General features: G+C 39.8%; 1 protein-coding gene across 2 annotated transcripts; it reads left to right on the top strand.

The window, feature by feature from the left end:
• The first annotated feature begins 321 nt into the window (after positions 1–321).
• Positions 322–15,301, top strand: rhot1b (ras homolog family member T1). 2 transcript variants are annotated; one of them, XM_083934847.1, is made up of 20 exons: positions 322–590; positions 1,869–1,927; positions 2,571–2,652; positions 2,744–2,787; positions 2,882–2,935; positions 3,088–3,140; positions 3,858–3,966; positions 5,044–5,145; positions 5,439–5,537; positions 5,848–5,956; positions 6,054–6,174; positions 7,230–7,314; positions 7,730–7,875; positions 8,713–8,813; positions 9,139–9,269; positions 9,503–9,586; positions 9,933–10,055; positions 10,139–10,341; positions 13,649–13,771; positions 14,489–15,301. In XM_083934847.1, exons 1-20 carry the CDS (start codon positions 554–556, stop codon positions 14,604–14,606), a joined length of 1,983 nt encoding a protein of 660 aa, XP_083790973.1. In that variant the 5' UTR covers positions 322–553; the 3' UTR covers positions 14,607–15,301. The 2 variants fall into 2 exon arrangements, with proteins under 2 accessions (XP_083790973.1, XP_083790974.1); XM_083934848.1 differs by lacking the exon at positions 13,649–13,771.
• Positions 15,302–20,680: the final 5,379 nt, after the last annotated feature.

Here is a 20,680-nt window from a genome sequence, read left to right as displayed (position 1 = left end):
AAAACGCCTCGTGGCTGTAATTATTATTATTATTTTTAATATACCTTAAATAAAGATTCTACATATTCAACCTTTAAGATGAGCATTTCATTACAATATGTCATTTATTTCTTATTAACACTGCAAAAGCTCTCACTTTGGGGGAGGAGTGGGAGGGCGTGTTTTTACGTTACAATATACGATCTTTGCTCGCCGTCAGTCGGGAAGGGGCGTGGCAGAAAGTCCCGCCCACTAATGCTCTTGTAACAGTCAAGTTAGTGTGAAGATTAGCTGTCCGAGCACAGCAGCAGCATCACTGTGTCACTCACTGACCCTCTCGGGTGGAATATCGTTAAACAACCGCGTCAATATCGCGGATTCATTAACGGTGTGTAGCTTGTGTAACGGTGCGCCGTCTGCTCTGAACCAGCGTAAACCGGAGCTGTCATGCGAAAGTAGCCGTTAGCAAAGCGAGCCAGGGCCGAGGAGAGCTGTCTGGTTGTAGCCTTCACCCAGACAGGAGCATAAATGTTTCACACCAGACAGTTTTCAGAGTTTGTCGACGCCGAAGAGGATGCGCAAGGACGTGAGGATATTGTTAGTGGGAGAGCGTAAGTTTAAGCTTTAACTTTGACTGTTTAACGTTACATTTACAGTGTGTTGGTTCAGCAGCCATCACTTTGCACTGATGCAACCAGACCCCTGTCCCATGATGATGATGATGATGATGGTGGTGTTCATTCACAAGACATATTTTGTGTTATTGCTGCAAACAATCATTTAATAAAACAGTAGGTAGATACTTCCGTTTAGCCTACATGGACCAAATAAATGTGGCTCATTTTAACTGAAGTTTAGGTCTCAACCCTGAGGCAAGGCACGTTCATTGGTATAGCACCTTTCAACAACAACGAATTCCTGTCATTCTTATATTTTATACTTCCCTGTGTTTATATTGTTCAAATTTTCCATATTTATCTAGAATTTCTTATTTCTTATTGATGCTTCTTCTATGTTTGCTGTCCACTTTGCTGCTGTAATATGGAAATATCCCCTTTGTGGGACGAATAAAGGAATATCTTATCCTATCTTATCTTCAAAGTGCTTTTCATTCAACATAAAAGCATTGAAAAGAAACGCATTCAATTACATTTAGATAATTATTAGAACAACATAAATAAGGAAATACGATATAAAATGTAAAGAAACAGTGCAATATAATAAATTAATTAATTATTGTGTTTACTGAAAGGCAGTGGCAACAGAAAAGTCACCAGTGTTTAAATTTAAAAGAGCTGAAAGTTGCAGCAAACCTGCGGTTTTCTGAAAGTTTGTGGTGCATACAAACTGAACACTGCCCCTGCATGTTTTGACTTTGGGGACACAGAGCAGACCTGTCCCAGAAGATCTGAGAGGTATAGAAAGTCATTACAAGCTGGCTGCTGTGCTTTCCTGAACAGAGCATTGAAGTTACTGCAGTCTGCAGAGATACTTTTTATTTTGACAGCAAAGCTAAATGAAAATGCATATTACAACAGTAAGGAAAAGGGTTTGTTTTTTATTGAAGCTCTCAATCTCAGTATTAGGAAGTCAGGATAAGGCCAAAACGGAGCCAGGATGAAAGCTGCAATTGAGAGACCGCACACATGAGCGTAAAACATTGCCCCGTGGTGTTTGTGATGTGTAGAATGGGAAATCTGTGTCCCAGTCACGGGATACCTTGTTAAGCTCAATGACAATCCCTGTCATGTTAAACTAATTAAAATGATGTCCCCACAGCTGCACTATTAATATTACTCGTAATTAGTTTGTAAGCACATGTGGTGGAGTGTATATGAAGAATCTGTCTCATTTGATCTCTCAATGCTTCTCTCTTCTACCTTCAACAGCCAAAGTGGGGAAGACGTCTCTCATCATGTCCCTGGTCAGCGAGGAGTTCCCACATGTGGTATGGATGAATAATTATTGTGTCAGCTGTTGGAAACCTTGATCATGCCTCTTCACCTCCAACTTAGAGGTCCCATATTGTACTCATTTTCAAGTTTATACTTGTTGTTGTGGGTGTCTACTAGAACCTATATACGTGCTTGTACATTCGAGAAACACATTATTTTTCTTATACTGTTTGTCTGAGTTTAACTGTATTCACCCTCTGTCTGAAATGCTCCATTTTAGCAGCTGTCTATTAAAGCCCCCCTCTTGAAAAAGCCCAGTCTGCTCTGATTGGTCAGCAATACAGGGTCTTCTGCATCTGCGGTCTTCTGCATCTGCGGCCTCTGCATCGTCGTTGCAGCCGGGAAATGGCTGTAACGGCACTGTATCTGCATTTCCTACTTATATATTGTGACATCACAACCTTACTAAAGTCCTGACAGCTCATTTAAAGGCAGAGTTTCTGAATGCAGGCTGTGCGCATTTCTCTGTTGATTGAGCTGTTTTTGATACTTTTACAAGTATTTATATAGCACCTTGAACTTCTTTATAATAAAAAACATGATTACAATGTGGGACCTTTAATGGAGTTTAACACCATTGATGGTATTGAAGCCTCGTCACAGGCTGTAAATATGTCTGTGCGCTCATCATCCTAGGTTCCCTACCGAGCTGAGGAAATCACCATACCTGCAGATGTCACACCAGAGAGAGTTCCCACACACATTGTGGACTATTCAGGTACTCAGAGCCCATGGCTTTTTTGCCTGGCAGTTGGCAAATTGAAAAAGAAGATGATTTTAACTGTAATCGATTTGTGTTTCTCCTGCAGAGGCCGAGCAGACGGATGAGCAGTTGTTTCAGGAGATCTCCAAGGTCAGTCAATGCATTATGCTTTCCTGTTAACTTGGAGAGAAGTGCTGAGTTCAGGTAAAAGCCTAATGGGCGTTTGTGATGGTCTCTCTCATAGGCAAACGTGATTTGCATCGTCTATTCTGTCAACAACAGGAAGTCCATAGAAAAGGTGAGCTACCTCTGCGGCTAGCATGTTCATCATTAGTTTTTATTGCAGTTAATCAGTAAAACTTGTGTGTGTGACCTGTGTGACACTCATGAATTAGAGGTTGGTGGTGATCTTTTTGTGTTTTTATCTTTTCTAACTTTTGTTTTCCATAGGTGACGAGCCATTGGATCCCCCTCATTACTGAGAACACAGACAAGGACAGCAGGTGGGAACGTGTATAAAAATAGATCAGAGTTTTCTTGTTTTTGTAATAAATAAATAAATATGGGGTGAAAGAGGGTCCTCCTAATGCACAATCAGCCTAATGGAAAGTCTGCTAAAAGACCATTTTCTGTAGTTTGATGCCAGTCATGGAATCTTTCTATTTGTGATTGAAGTGCTGACCTATAGTCACAGGGTGGGAAATGTCTCACAAATCCTTCTCTGTAAGCAGAGAGCTGAAGTGGAAACGCAGCGTTCTACATGTGCAGATTCAGCTGTCTTTTCCTTTTGTGTAGTGAGATTTTCACTCTCAAATAAGGTACTCTTTTGCATAATAGTAAACGTTTACATTTACATTACAAAAAATTGACATAATCTGTTTGTATTAGTGCTTAAGGTCCCATATCGTAGAAAGTCAAATTCCCATGTCTTTTTTTTGTAATAAAGCAGCTGCTTTTTATAAATATCCTGTGAGATTATCAAAACGCTCAATGACAAGCCAGAGCAGACTGGGACTTTTTCAAGGAGGGGGTCATAAAGAGACTTGTGTCAGAGAGGGTGAATACTGGTATATTCAGACAGTATGAAAAAAAAAATGTGTTCTTTGAACATTAAAGCATGTCAACATGTTATAGTGAAAACCCAAAATATAAACATGAACTTGAAAATGAGCATAATATGTGCCCTTTAATACAATGCTGTGTGTTATTAATGCATCCAGGGTTCCTCTGATTCTGGTGGGGAACAAGTCGGACCTGGTGGAACACAGCAGCATGGAGACCATACTGCCCATCATGAACCGGCACAGTGAGATAGAGACTTGTGTTGAGGTGAGAGAGTGACCACTCCTTTTGCTGTTTCAACTGCTCTGAGAAGAAAAACACTTAGGCTAATCCTGTGAGGCCGATCTGTTTTGATTTACTAAATAAATGCTTCCCTATTCAAGTAATGCAGTAGTAATGCTGTTGATTCAGACAACAGGTGTGTTGCTCAGGACACAAGGTCAAAACGGACATAAACAAAAATGGAAATCAATATCGTCTTCTATCATCATTAAACTAAACATATGGGAGTCAATGGGAACAGGGTTGTTTTAGGTTAATGTTAGGGAAACTCGTAACACAAGTTATACTAAAATGACACAGTGTCTTACGTGCTCTGAGGGCAATCCCTCTGTGTCAAGTCATTTAACATGCAGTTGAACAGTAACGGTTGTCATGGTTATATATTTACAAACACAAGTAGTTATCTATAGGTTTCCCAAAACATTCCCCAGTGTCGCCGGCTCAACATGCACTGTGAGAAAGGTCCCTCTTCTATAGCCTATAGATAATCTTTCGTTGACCCTTTTGTCAATAGTATTGCTATTGCTTCTCTTTTTTATACTTTCCATGATGGACGCTATTACTTTGGCATATCTTTACTACTACATAGAGTGTTTACAACGAGGAAGCCCAGCAATTGTATAAGAGGATTTGTTCCTTGAATCTTGATGGTTGGGAACTCTGCTGTTCTGCTTCTCTGTCTTCCTCCTACTATGCAACTCTTTAACACTAAGTAGTGAGTAGCATCTCAGGGCAGCAGCACCTGTGTTAATTAAAAAAGGTGTGTCACTCAGACAGATCCTGTATGTTAATACCCTGTCTGGCCCTGACTTAGCTCCTACACACGCGTACAGTGCACGCACGCACGCACGCACGCACGCACGCACGCACGCACGCACGCACGCACACACGCGCACACACACACACACGGCCAGACTTTGCCAAGACACTGTATTTTTACAGGGTTGCAAGGTGTTAAGGTGTTTTTATGCAACAAAACGATATACAGTGTGTTTTAGAGCGTACTGAAAAACGATATACTGTATGTATAACCAAACTCCTTTCTTTTTTCTTTTTCTGAAGTGTTCAGCGAAGAACCTGAAGAACATCTCGGAGCTGTTCTACTATGCCCAAAAGGCAGTTCTGCACCCCACAGGTCCTCTTTACTGTCCTGAGAAAAAAGATGTAAGAGCAAAAATATACTGTGTTAATTCTGCACCACTGTTTATTTTTGCAGAAGTAGTAAAGTTGTATGAATTATTTATTCGTTGATGCAGTTAATTGCATTGAGCAACTCTTAATGTTTTCATTAAAGTGGCTCTGATTTCCATATAGTGATTTTCCAAGGAGTTCCGTCCTAGCTCTGTAAATTCCAGTAGATTTGTTCTCAGGCTAGGTGGTAAGAGAGAATAAAATACATGCGTTTACATTTAAGTGAGTTCTGTCTGCTTTGATTCAATGAACACTTTGATTCCCAGATGAAGCCCCTTTGTGTCAAAGCCCTGACTCGAATCTTCAAAGTGTCTGACCTGGACAATGATGGGATTCTCAATGACAATGAGCTCAACTTCTTCCAGGTACGTCAACTGATGACTGCTTTAGCTGACAGCGTTAAAGGAGCTGGGATTGCCTCCACATGGCTCTCACAAAGTTCTTTTCAAGGCCACATGCGCTAACATGCACATGGATGTTCTTGCAAAACAATGAACAAAGCAACTATCTATAAATCTAAACTCTAACTTTACGTAACAAATAGTTGTTTGCTGTTACATTAATGTTCTGAATGTTTAGTATGCTCTTTAACAATGGGTTGATCAAAAAGTACAGTTTGCACAGGACCTTTTTTTTCTGGCTCCCTCTGACAATAATGTTTTTGTCTGCTCACAGCGGACGTGCTTCAACACCCCACTAGAGTCTCAGGCGTTGGAGGATGTAAAAAATGTGGTGAGGAAGAATTTAAGTGACGGTGTATGTGACAACGGACTCACTCTGAAAGGTAAGAATGCATGGACCGGCCGCCTTGCGTTTACATACAGACAGATTTCTTGTCACATTATTCCTGACTCTGTTATGTGTGTGATATTTCTCTCCAGGCTTCCTTTTCCTCCACACCCTGTTCATCCAGCGAGGTCGACATGAAACAACGTGGACGGTGCTTAGGAGGTTTGGGTACGACGATGACCTGGAGTTAAACCAGGACTACCTCTTTCCTCCGTGAGTCTCAGTCCAAATTTTTTTAGACACACCACCACCACCCTGTGAGCAAAAACCTCATTATTTCTCTCACTCTGTGTATGAGGAATACATGCATTTGTGCACATGATTCCTTTCTTTTAAGGGTAATACTGATGATGTTCCCTTTTTGGTTCAGTTTAAACAAACATGAAGGTGTAGGAACGTCTATCTTTTATGGTACCTTTGCTCATTTTGATAAAGCTGTCCGTGTTGTTATGGCCTTGAAATAGATACTCTATTCAGTAATTGATATATCACTCCAGTTTTGGCAAGGAAGGATTAATATAGAGATTGAATATGAACATTTTCACCAAACCTACTACAATGTCTACGGAGGAGGCCCTTTTTTAAATGATTGAAAAGTCTTAAATACATTTTTCCAAGGTATTACATTTTATAACTTGTTGTTAATATGTATATTTGTCCAAAAAGGTTGTATGCTTAAAGATTGCTTGGATTTAATCATTGCGTTTGCGCGTATTAGTGAGATTTTGTGTAGTTAATTTATGTAATGCCACTAACTTTAACGTCATTTGAAAAGGACAACGCTCACAGACCCACTGACTAACAGCTACTTGTCATGCACGAAGGTCTCTTTACGCAAGGTCGTTAAACAACATAGTTGATGAATGGGAAAATGAAAGTTCTCGTACACATTGTTGGAGGATAAAGAGTTGGAACGATGGCTAGGTCCTGTCTCTAGGAATAACCATGAGGCTTACTGCTCTGTGTGCCGGAAGGTGATTAGTGTAGTCTTGATTGAGATCAACACTGCCCTGTCCCTCATGCTATGTGCAAGCCACAAAGCCACTACGGGATGCATAGGTCAGGACTTATCAAGCATTTCTGTGCATCATTTCTCAACATCACCGGGCCTACCCACCATTGCACCACTCTTCTCACTGTTTATATGTCAACTGTAATATATACTGTATATCCTCTTATTTCATCTTTTGTATTAATGTTTTCTCGTTTTATATTATGTTCTGCTCATTGACTATAACATTAACTTAAAAATATGTTACTGTCTCTAGGTTAAAAGTTCCTCCAGACTGCACCACGGAGCTAAACCACAATGCCTACCTCTTCCTCCAGAGCGTCTTTGACAAACACGACAAGGTACAATCCTGTCAACCTTGGTTTTGTATTTACAGTACTTTACCCTCTGCCCCAGAGAGGATCTTACAGAAAGCTGCTCAAGTGAGGAATGAGGCACAAAATCAAATTACGCTTCCGTAGCCACCGCTGACCACCTGCTAGGCAGGATTTAAGGTCACTAAGGAGGGATTGACAGGAGAATTAGCTGTGAGGTTAGGAGAAATTTAAAGAGTGAAAGTGGCAGCTTGTGCCATGATTTGCTTTCTGTCATAGTGATAAGTGTCCAACTGTGAATGTGGGCTTCAGTCAGTTTGATGTCTCAGGTAGAAGTGATCTCATCTTTTGAATCCCATCTGAAATATTTCCATAAGCTCCATTTTCCATATTTTGCTGTAGTTCATCATCCTGAACAATAACCATCCTTTGCATCTGTCAGGACCGTGACTGTGCCTTGTCTCCAGAAGAGACGAAGGACCTGTTTGACGTTTTTCCCTACATGCCCTGGGGTGCAGATGTCAATAACACAGTTTGCACTAATGACCAGGGCTGGATCACCTACCAGGGATATCTGTCCCAGTGGACGTAAGTGGCGATTAGTTGAATGTTATTGTAAAAATTTTGCATTAAATATGTCTAAAAACGACTACAGTAAACCTATATATTTTGTTGAATTCTGTACTTGCATTATCACAAATGTTTCCTACAATGTTCCTCTAATTTTGTTCAAGTTGGCGATTTGTTACATTTGGTCCTCATAGCCCCTCTGTGCATGTGTCAGTGTTGTGGTTAACTGCCAGAAGCTGTCCTAAATTTACTTGTTAACCAGTTTCAAGCCACATTTTTACAATTACTTTTTAGATCTTGGTTGTTTTTTTAATGTGTATTTTAACCAGATTAAGGATTTTAGTCACCAAACTTCTGGATCTTAAATTATCAGATAAATAAGCTATGTTAACATTAGCAGCTGCTTGGCTTGCAGATCCTTCGTAGCTTTCTTTGTCCAGCAAACAGCGTCAGAGAAAGATTTCTAATATGAAACTTATTTAGACTTTTTTTTCTAACAGTTTCAATTATCTGGATCGCCTGCAAATGATAAATAATGCGTTTTATGTGAAGAATTTGAACATTTCCTATGTTTGCATACTGGTGGCAGTATCACATGGGGATACTGAGCTTTATGGGCTAAAACGAGGGTGCAAAGATGACACTTATTGTCTCATATGGCAACCATTAGGGCTAGTTATTAAACTTACTTAAATTCTACACATAGTGGCTTTCAACTATTTTTGTTTTGTTTATAATGAGCTATTATCAAAGTTGCTTTCAGGAAAACACCAATGTATTTCCCTCTCTAGGTGTATATATGTATTTGTTGAATGTTCCATTTAGTCTTTCTCCTTTTAACTTAAATTTGTTCAGGTTAACAACGTATCTGGATGTCCAACGATGCCTGGAGTATTTGGGTTACCTCGGTTACTCCATAATTGCTGAGCAGGAGTCCCAAGCAGCAGGAATAACAGGTGAATTACACCATCACATCGTCTTTTCCCAATTCATGTTAAATCATTAGCTGTAGATCCGTATAAAAGTTCATTTTAACTTCACAATTATAGTTGTCATATACATTCATACACTAATGTTCGAGCCATGAGTATTATTCAACATCATAAGCTATTTGGTAAATTGCTTTATATGTCACTGCACTACTCAACAGTCATGCCTTCAGTAATCCCGTCAAAAAAAAATCAACATCGTCATAACGCTAAGCTTTGTACAGTTGAAGCAGCAGTTCAGTGTCATGTGTTGTGTACAGCAGCAGTCTGTGTGTGGTTTGCCCTCCTGCAGTGACTAGAGATAAGAAGATTGACCTGCAGAAGAAGCAGACCCAGCGCAGTGTCTTCCGCTGTAACGTCTTCGGAGACATTGGCAGTGGCAAGAGCGGCTTCCTCCAAGCCTACCTGGGTAGAAATCTCATGGTAAACAGAAATAAACTCCAGTAATGAACCTACACAGGTCAATGCCTTCACAGATATTTCACAATGTCACAGAATTACAGGAACTAGAGTACATCTGTATACTCTCACACACACTTCTCTCTTAGGGATAGTATCAATACAGACTGACAAACATTTCCCCATTGCAGCTTTCAATCAGTTTACAGTTTCATGTCATGATCTGCTTTTACATAATTTTTCTTCTCTTTTCTCAGCGCCAAAAAACAGTCCGAGAGGAACACAGATCCTTCTATGCCATCAGTACCACCTATGTTTACGGCCAGGAGAAATACCTTCTTGTGAGTTTCAAAGATGCCTCTAATATTACTTGAATTGCTCGCTTTATTTTCGACTTGTGTCTAAATACAACTTTTCCAGTTGTAAAAACAATCATAATAATAATACTAATAATAGAGAAATTGACCAATTTTATATTTTCATATTATGTTTTATATCGTATTACATTACAAGTAAATCTTGGAAATTCTGAGGTTTTTTTCTTGGAATATTGCCCCTCTCCCCTGGCTGTAGTAAACCCGCCTACTACAGCTGGCCACAGTGATGAGGAGAACGTTGGACACTATCTAACATGTGACTAATGTTGAAACTCAGCAGTGTTCTTCTAACTCTTTCCCCTCCTCTCAGCTTCATGAAGTCTTCCCTGACGCCGACTACCTGTCTGATGCTGACCTGGCCTGTGACATTGTCTGCCTGGTCTATGATGTCAGCAACCCTTACTCCTTTGAATACTGCGCCAAAGTCTTCAAGGTAAAACTGAGTGTGCATTATATATCAAAAGACAAGTAACATCTTAACCACTGCCATTTATCGCCCTCTCTTTCCCTCCTCAGCAATACTTCATGGACAGCAAGATTCCATGTATGATGATAGCAGCCAAGTCAGACCTGCAAGAGATCAAACAGATGTACGGCTGCAGTCCTCTGGAGTTCTGTAGGAGGCACAAGATGCCACCTCCCCAGTCTTTCACCTGTAACACTGCAGCAGCACCCAGCAGAGACATCTACACCAAACTTACCACGATGGCCATGTACCCGTAAGTATGGAGACACTTGATCTGGATTTGTTAAGCTTGCATGGGTCATTTTTGCACATTAGGTGCCCCAAATAGTAGCAGAGGTTTTAGACGACTTTATTGCTAATAAGTCATTTAAATGGATGCAAGTAATGTGTATTTGGAGCTGAAAATTATATCCTGTTAACCCAGCTCCTGCTCCTGCTTGTTTTAAAGCAAGAACAATGTCTATTTCTTATTAAAAGCAAATTCCAACAACATTCAAAGTAGGGATGCAAACAATTAATCGTTTATTGGAATTAATCGATTATAGATTATTCGTCGGTAAGAAATTACTCGCTTAAAATAAATTAATTGCGTTTTGAACCTGTAGTTCTCCGCCAGTCCACGTGACGGCCAGACGTACTTGATGCACAAGCGAAGCAGTTCTCTGAAGACAACAACGAGACAAACGAGAAGCGGTACACTGTCAGGATGAAGAGGCCAAAACGGAGTGCAGTACAGAGCCACTTTAAGACGTGAGCTCCCGCAGTTTCTTTAACATCAGGCTACAAGATATAATCACAGTGTCGTATCTGACGGACCTGAAGCCTCCGTATGTGACGCGCAGATTTTTAATGTTTCCAATGAAGCAATTTGCATCCCTAATTCAAAGCTTCAATTGGGGTTTTTGAATGAAGCTTCAAATTTCTATCGTCATATTTTACGATATCATCTTCCCTGTAAAAACATTTAAAAAAAACATGGTGCATAGTTTGAATAAAATAATTAATCAAATTAAATTCAATCTTTAATTGAATCAGCTTTCTTTCAGTTACCATAAATACATGTAGGCAGAAGGCTTATCCAGTAAGACCACCAAATAATGATGAAATAATAATGGAGCCCTTAGCCTTAAAGTAACATTATGCAACAGCAGAAACAACACTGTTATGAGTTATTGGATATGTTGGGCTCACACAAGTTGGAAACAATCCTACACACCACTGGTATGTAATTCCATGAATTTTATAACACTAATAATATTAGTGTAACCTAGTCTGCAACTGTGCATAAATAATGGGTTTTGCCATGCAAAACAAAAAAAGCTGCACAGAATTCCAGTGTTGATTTAGAATTTGAATATCTACATAATGAATGAAGCGTTAATCTTCTCGATACAGCCCTACTTTACGATGAAGCATGTAGTCTGGGGTGCTTTTGAATTGTATTTCATTATACAGAGAGGCGTTTCTGTTATTTTGCCTACCTTTGTTGATATCAATCAACAGTTTAACAAAATCCAAACATTATAACCTTCATGAAGATGGGATTTATTACACTGTTGTGTTTTACTGCGCTAGTAGCAAGTTTGTAAGGTAAACTTGGCTAGTGTATAAAGAAAACATGTTTTTTAAACATGTGTTTTTTTGGTAAACATACGAGCTAATGCGGAACTATGATGTCAGGGTATGATGGTTAGAAATAATCGTCACTCGCCCAGAAGACGATTTTTAATATTTGCTCCCCGTGGTTTAAAAAAGGGTATTGAAGTAACTACAGCTACTTGTAGCTCCTCCAAAAGACTACAGAGGGCCTTTGTTTTATAATTACCTGTTGCTGCTGCGAGATATGCTCACATGGTGAATGTATACACCCCTCTTGGGTCGAACTGGCCAACTAGTCCTGTAAATCCTCAGCTACAGATAATCTGAAAAAAAGAATTTCACCATATAGGAGAAGATATTCAAGTGGATAGCAAACATATAAGAAGCATCAATAAGAAACAATACATTATAACAAGCACTATAAACAAGAAAATATAGAAACATATGATCAATTTAAATAGGGACATATAAAATACGAGTATAAAAGGATCAATATATAGAGTATTTTTAATATGTGGCCTGAAGTGAAGAAGTAGCAGCTCAGTTGTGAGCGCATGTGTCTGCTGCTATTAAACAGACAAAACAGTTTTTAGTCTGAAGTTTAAATTTAATTTATATGTCCTTTGTGCTGTGAGATTTCTGCTGCAGTTGTGTCACGATTGGCAGAAAATCCTGGTGGGATAGACAGGTCGCCTTTTCTTTCTTTTGCAGTTACCTTATCTGTTAGTTTACTGTTTAAATGCAGAGCTCTACTGTGTGTCTGTGACTTTACTCCATGCCTCAGGAGAAACCCACCGCTCCCTGTGTGAGGATGCTCCTGCTCTGCAAGTGTCAGTATCAGGCACGCTGTACTTCAGCCTGCATTAGTGCACTTCACTGCCCTCCAGGTTTCCCTGCTGAGCAGTAATGTTGATCCCTCCCAGAGGCTCACACTCCTGCTGTCGGTCAGGTTGCAGAGCAGTGTCAACACACAGCGCCTCTTTACACATCACACAGTAACATGATTCATTAAAGCCTTGTCAACTATTCAACTGTGCCGAGGTTCCGAATGTATTTAAGTTTAAACAAATATTTGTTACATCCTTCTATGGGAGAAGAGTTCCTTATTTCGTTTTCTGACAGTGACTTTACTGTTTACTGTTTAAAAGGGCTGTGATATCATTTCTGATAGGATCACATCAATAATGAGTCCACATAAGAATATACTATAACCATGGAGCCATAGGAGTGCCATTAAAAAAATAAATGTAAAAAAATAAAGTGGTATAAATAAAACAATAAATAATTAAATTAAGAATATAGAACTATAAAGAAAAATAACAAATTATAAAACCAGATTTTGTTTGCATGTATTTTTAAAAATGTATTTCTAATAGAGGAAATGATAAGGAAATATAAATAACCAAAATACAGAAACATAGAGTAATTTCTCTCTATATATATACATATACAAACAAACCAAAAGCTGTGAAAATAAATCTTAATGCTTATTCTTTTTATATTATGTATTTTTATTGGCACATTTCCTTTTTTTAATTTCTCCTAAATCTATTGTTTTTTAATATTTCTTCTATATGTCCACATTTATTATTAGTTTTTATTATTTTTATATGGCACTTCTATGACTCCATAATAATCAAGATTGCATTTATTTAATTTTAAAGTGATTCAACAATGACTCACTCAGAATAGTGTCTTGAGAATGATCAAGAGATTAGATTAGTGTACTTGATTCCTCCTTCCGAATAGTTGGATAATCCTATTGAATCTCATCAAGGGATTTCATTTGAAAAAAGGTTTATCTGTTTTCTTTGCTGGCCATGGATTCTGGCTCTCAGGAGACGAGCCACACTCATTTCATGTTGGTGGCTTCTTTTAACTCAATCTTACCTGTCCTCCTCTTGGGTGTTTTTATATATAAACTGCGTGTTGGTGTTTGTCTTCCCCATATCTCTTCTCAGCCACGCCCGGCTGCGCTGCATGTGCACTTGTAACCGGTGCACCTTCTGCTTGTGTCAGAACTTCCTCAACTCTGAGCTGCTGCAGACGGTCAGGGCCAAACTCTACGCTGTTGTACTCAGAAGGTCCTTTTTACCTTTTACAACCCTCTATTTACTTCTGATCACTTCTCAGATTTGTCGCCATCGTCACCTCAAGCTCCCCCTGTTCATTTCTTCTCTTTTTTCTGAAAAAAATGTTTGTCTGTGGCACCGTTTTCCCAGAAATGATAATAGAATACAATAGTCTGTCACGTCTGTTTTCTTACATCATCATTTCCTGTCACATTTCTGTTTCCCCCTTGTTTCATGCTGTCAGAATCCCTAAAGTTTGTCATTTTCCTTCTAAGAAACCATTCTCGGGATCTTCATTTTCTGTCTGCCTTCTTTGATATTGCTTGTGAGCTTCCTGTACTACAGTAGGATTAAAAGCGTTTACTTTTCTATTTTGATCTCAGTCCCATTGTCATATAGTTGGTGTCAACTTCCTCGTTGTCTTCTTTGCGCATGTCAATGTGCCGCCGCAATCTCATCCAATAGAGATGTCAAAGCTAATTCCTGGTCTTGTTGCCTCATAACTATAACTATAATCCTGCATGTCCATCATCTTTTTTTCTTCAGCATATACGTTATTCAAGGCTGTAACCCTGTTCTGTCATTTCATCCATACTTTAGGTTTGTTTTTTTTATTTTCACATCATCCTTCTCAGCTTCACTTTGTCTCTTTATGTCTATACTGTCCTACCCTTTACACAGTCCCTGTATTTATCTCTCTCTGGGTCTGCTTCTCTCTATGTTTGACAGACATGTAAGCCAAGCAGACCTGAAGAGCTCCACCTTCTGGCTGAGAGCGAGTGTCGGGGCCACAGTGTTCGCAGTGCTGGGCTTCGCCATGTATAGAGTGCTGCTCAAACCACGGTGATCCTCGGGCCCAGCCCTCTTTACCCCATGGTTCTGAACATGGAGCTATTTTGACCAGTCATGACATCAAGCTTTTCTACTTTCATTTGGTAAATGAAAAGCTATTGAGAACCTGTCATGGTTTTGTTTGATGGGAAAGGGAATGTGTGGAAGCTTACCATAGAAAACATTTCATTTCTTTTATGTTTTTGCATTTTCATTTCATTGTAAATCTCTCCTCTTGGAAATAAAAAGAGAAAAATATTTTAATTTTGTACCAAAATTGATAATTTGCTTAATCTGTTTGTTTGCAAGTTTTTGCAAAACTAATAGACTATCTATATTTATATTAAAAATGAGGGTACGCTGCTGATGAGCTGGAGTGGGTAACAGTTACAGCTATTTTTTTGGTTGCTTGCTGGTTGAGATGAACAACTTGGTGTTAGTTGTGATATGTGAGGTTTGCAGTAACATTGATGCTTTTATTAGACTGAACTATGGTAAATGTAAATAGTGTATATAATATAGAAGACTGCAGAATGCATTTGTTTGTCTTTGTCCAAAAGGACCATAACTGATTCACACTCAAAACACTGAATGCAAAGGTATTAGCCTGGTTATAAAAATCACATAAACATTGCATCGATAGTCACATTGTCAGATATCGGTTTGCCTTTCAGGGCCAAACGCTTGGATGCACACTTTCTCTTTTTTTTTTTGGTGTGTGTGTGTGTGTGTGTGTGTGTGTGTGTGTGTGTGTGTGTGTGTGTGTGTGTGTGTGTGTGTGTGTGTGTGTGTGTGTGTGTGTGTGTGTGTGTGTGTGTGTGTGTGTGTGTGTGTGTGTGTGTGTGTGTGTGTGTGTGTGTGTGTGTGTGTGTGTGTGTGTGTGTGTGTGTGTGTGTGTGTGTGTGTGTGTGTGTGTGTGTGTGTGTGTGTGTGTGTGTGTGTGTGTGTGTGTGTGTGTGTGTGTGTGTGTGTGTGTGTGTGTGTGTGTGTGTGTGTGTGTGTGTGTGTGTGTGTGTGTGTGTGTGTGTGTGTGTGTGTGTGTGTGTGTGTGTGTGTGTGTAATACTTTACAGGCTGTACATTTTGTGTCTGCATGCTTCTGAATTTCTGACATTCCAGTGTTTAAGATGTACTGTACAAAAGAATTATCATGCCAACTTTTCCACATTTCTCTCTCAGTAATGCAGGGGTACTAGTAGTAACATTTGTCAGGAGATCTGAACAGAGAACAGTCGAGTCATAGCGAAGTTTGACCCCTTTGTGATTCCTGCTCACCTCTTCCTGATCCCAGAAGATGCAATAATATGTCCCCACATGTTGATTTCCATACAGTTTCAACTGCTTGCCACAATGTTCATTCAGTTTTATGTATTCTCTCAGCCCTGCCTTTCCAAAAGTTTACAATAAATATCTTCCTTCTGTCTGCCATGATGGAATTTCTTTTCAGTTTCCAAGAGATTTGAAGATTTTTGCCAAGTGATGGCAAAGTTTGTGAGTGAACAAATTAAGGTAGTCCGATGCTTTTGGTGTATTTTTGAACAGCTGTGTGGCAGTGAATGAACATAATGCAAACGGCATTCTTAAATTAAATTAAAAATAAATTATTGATGAATTATTATGACCATAAGAGATTCTTTATAATGCTTTTGTATCTGATATCCTGCCACATAAAACTTTGAACTGAGTTGAAGTTGATTATTAGTCACAGGGCATTTACATACAGTGAAATAAAAAGGGGTAATTGCACTGTCTGACAATCAATGTGCAAATTACTCATACCAGACTAAATAAAAATAAAATAAAAATGAAAACACTGAAACCAGGATAAAATTAATACTAAAATGTCCTTGATGGGTTTGTGCTATAAAAACTGTCTATAAAAAATTGTATAAAAAAAGAAATGCATAGACAATTTGATCCTGAGTTACATCAAAGTGCAGAAAGTGCCAGTTATAGAGCCCCAGAGTTTAGCAGTCTAACCGCCTGCAGAAAGAAGCTCCCCCTCAGTCTCTCTCCGAGCCTTAAGGCAGCGTAGGCATCTGCCTGACTGCAACAGTGTGAAGAGGTCAGCATTTGGGTGAAAAGTGTCTAGCCTGACTTTTCTGGCTCTTGCCCTCAGCCTCTTGCTGTATGTTTCTTCCGGTGTTGGTAGGGATGGCTGGATGGTCCACTCTACCGAGCTCACCACCCTTTGCAAGGCAGCCCGGTCTTGCACGGTGCAGCTTCCGTACCAGGCAGAGATACAGACTGTGAGGATGCTCTTTAACTTCCTCAGGCGTCGGGAGGAGGACGTACAGCTGCTGAATTGATTTGGAAATCAGGTGCTCTGTGTGCAGAGAGGTCCTGAGTAAGGTGCACCCCCTGTTACTTAAAACTGGGCACCTCCTTCACAGGTTCTCCACCTATGATGAGTGGGGTGAGCCTATACCGCCCTCCTTCCTTCTGAAATCCACCACCATTTCCTTAGTATTTGTGACATTAAGGGCCAGGTTGTTGGTCTGACACCACAGTGCCAGGTCCTTCACTTGGTTCAGATAGCCCTGCTCGTTATCTGTGATAAGACCCAGCACCACAGTGTCATCCGCAAACTTGATGCTGGAGGCTATGCAATCGTGTAGATGTTATAGAGCAGTGGACTCAGAACGCACCCCTGGGGGGCGCCAGTGTTGAGGATTAGGGGTCCTGACAACACACCTTCAACCACTCTGACGACTTGGGGACGGCCTGTAAGGAAGCTGAGCATCTAGTTACCCATTTTGGTGTTGATTCCCAGCGACCTCATCTTCTGGATCAGGCGAGAGGGAACTATGGTATTGAATGCAAGCTGTAATCTATAAACAGCATTCTCACTTAGTTCCCTCTCGCCTCATCAAGGTGGGTCAAAGTGGTGTGCAGCAAGTTGGTGACGGCATCATCCCGGTGACGGCATCATCCCTGCTCCTGTTTGCACTGTAAGCGAACTGGAGGATATCAACAGAGCTGGGCAGGGAGTTACTGATGTAGTTCTTTATTAGCTTCTCAAAGCATTTCATTACTGCTGATGTCAGGGCCACTGGACGATTGTCATTCATGCATGATGGACTGCTTTTCTTTGGCACTGGGATAATGATAGATTGTGTAAAGCAGGACGGAACGACAGCTTGGGCCAGGGATGTGTTAAAGATTTTAGTATACACTGGGGCTTGTTGGTTTGCACAGGATTTTAGAACCCCCGAGGGATCTGGTCCGGCCCCGCAGCCTTTTCCCCATTCACATCCTTGAACACCCTCCTCACAGCACATTCACTAATTGTGAATGGGGTTTCTCTGCCTTTTGCCATGTCATTGGCCATGGCTGCTATGATGCTCTCTTTGTCTTTCCCCCAGTCTGTTTCAAACCGTGCATAAAAAGAATTCAAATCATCAGCCAGAGAGAGGGCAGAGCCATTCACGGAGCTGGGCTTGTTCTTAAAGTCCGTCATAATCCGCAGGCCCTTCGACACTTGTGCGGGGTCCCCCATGTTAAAATTGTCTTCCTTTACCACTTTTTTAATATATATTTTTCACTTTTATTTTGTACTGTTCAGACAAGTAGATCTGTTATATTTAATGTGTTCAGACTGTAAGGAACACATTAAATATAACAGATCATAACTGATCATGTAATGATATAAAAACAGGATTGACTAAGACTCAAGAGGGCAGCATTGCTTAAAAAAAAATCACTAGTGGATGAAACTTGTTCAAATTGAGTGGCAGCCATGTAATGTATATTTGAATATGCAGAGTGAAACCAAACTAAAATTTGTTCATGTGATCAGGTAAGTTCACCAGCATCTATGAGCCAGTCTGCGAGGGGAGATGGACCAGGGTGAGATCAGGAGGAAGGCAAGATGAGTGTTTTTAGTATATGTGAAGCGCTGCATCATGAATATCATACATTTATGACATCTACACCTGCAACCTGCCTCATCCATTACACCACTGAGCAAGGTATTTGTGAAACTAATTTTGTTCTTTAACAATAGTTCTCTCTCCAGATGAAAGCTTATCATTGAGTAGAGTTAAACACAATTCTCAAATTGCTCTTTATACTGATCCCTCTATAATAGAGGATTATAGTGTATGCAGATTATTGACCTTGAATTTTCATCTCTAACGGACCTTATTTCAGACTGGCTTGCTAACCCACATGTTTAAAAACCCAAGAAACCAAATTTGTGTTAAATCAAGTAGTACCCTGGGTGACTCAAGAGACACTAAAATTCCCCCAACTTATCTAGGGACTGTTAAATCCATAGTTCAAAGAACACTGCATTTGGACTTCTGAAACTGAATTTTTCTGGTGCAGCTGCTTTGTTATACTGAAATTTAAAGCACCACTGGTTCTCACTAATGAGTATCTGCAATTATGTGAGACAGTGAGACACTGTGCTGCATGAACACTGCTATTTATACATGGAAATGAAGCCCCTGCTAGTACAACCTGCTTTCTTTTGATGCCAGTAAATTCATATAAAGGTGTGTGAGCATTTGATACAAAGAGGACAATAAGACCTTACTGTATTCACAAGAGTCCATATTAATGCTCCCCCTCATGTAGCAGCCTACTGAATGCCTTTCGAGTGGAAGTTCTCCTAAAGGTCAGAGTTCACAAGTTGTGTACACAACTTACCCATGTCATAAATACAAGCGCACAACTTCCATTTCAAGGCAGCAGAGAAAAATTCCTTACCATGGGTATGCCTACCTGTACCTCAGGGGAACTTATGCATGAATTAAAAACATTTTCTAATGTTCCACACTTTTATACAAGCAACAATGTAGCATGAAGTTTGAAATCAATACACTCATTTTGAACATCACTTATGTCAGTGAAACTTGACAGTGGGGTACATCAGACAGAAGAGATTGTGAAAACTGGCTTAGAGAACATGTGGTGTCTGCAAACAGCTTTGAGAGAGACTTGCGTCAAAAGAAAGCAATACTCCCCAACTGTTAATTTATATATGAGCTAAGTTCTGCCACATGGTAGGTGTTTTTCGTGCTGTCTATCTTGGTTCTTTCTCTCATTTTTGTTCACACGCTGGTCCCTCGCCTGCCTCTCATGTCACAGCTCTTCAGATAATGTTAGCACACGACTTGCCAGCAGCAACGTCAACGCTTATTTTGTCCAATTAGTTGCTTTTAACGGGAATTCCCATTGGTGCCAGCAGCTAACGGGAAAATAACTCCCTTCACTTCTTGGTAATATAAAAAAATTGGAATGTGTGCATGTTATTTATTAATTGATATTTGTCATTCGGGACCCTAATAATACAGTTTTCAGCATTATTATTCGTTCTCTTCATACACATTTGTTTAGTGCCGTAACACCCTGCCATTTATTTCATGTGCTTTTCTGGTTTTCCAGGAACAACTGAGGAAAAAAATCTATTTTATGCAAATGAGATACACATTGCATCTGTTATGCAAAAATCCTCTTGAAGTCCTAATATTCGAAAAATGAATGCGCAACAGATCAACAATGCAGTCCCTAAAGGTTCGGCCATTTCTCTCTCTCTCTTCCTTTTCTCTCTGGATTACTCTCTGTCATGGACTATATTAGATTTTTATCATCATCCCAACTCCTTATAACTGACTCCCGGACATAATGTGCAATAACGCATTACTGTCACATTATTTCCCGTTATGTCCACATTAAGTGCAATATCACAGACATAATCATGATGTACGTTCTGTATTAACCATGTACTCATTCCTCAGATCTGATACTGTACATACATATCTATATGCAACCCCACCTGGACTGATCCCTACCGCTTGTTACCTGACTTTGACTTAGCAGCTCTAAACCGTATCTTAGACTTTTATATTTGCACTCTTCCCGCTTTGTATTGCAACTGCTGCACAGCAACCCCCCCCCCAGGATAAATAGAGTGTTAACTCATATTATCCAGGTATCCACTGTCTGCAAAGAAGACGTTTTTCAATGTTTTAATGACTATCAGTATGTGAGAGGTAAAAATTAACTATTTTGAGGCTGTTAATGTTTGTACAATAACTTAATAGGTACAAAATTCTGCTTGTTTTCCATCCACGAAAGGCCACAT

The sequence above is a fragment of the Echiichthys vipera genome, assembly GCF_963691815.1.
Source record: "Echiichthys vipera genome assembly, chromosome: 2".
Lineage (NCBI taxonomy): Eukaryota > Metazoa > Chordata > Actinopteri > Perciformes > Trachinidae > Echiichthys > Echiichthys vipera.
This window is presented reverse-complemented; position numbering and strand designations above follow the sequence as displayed.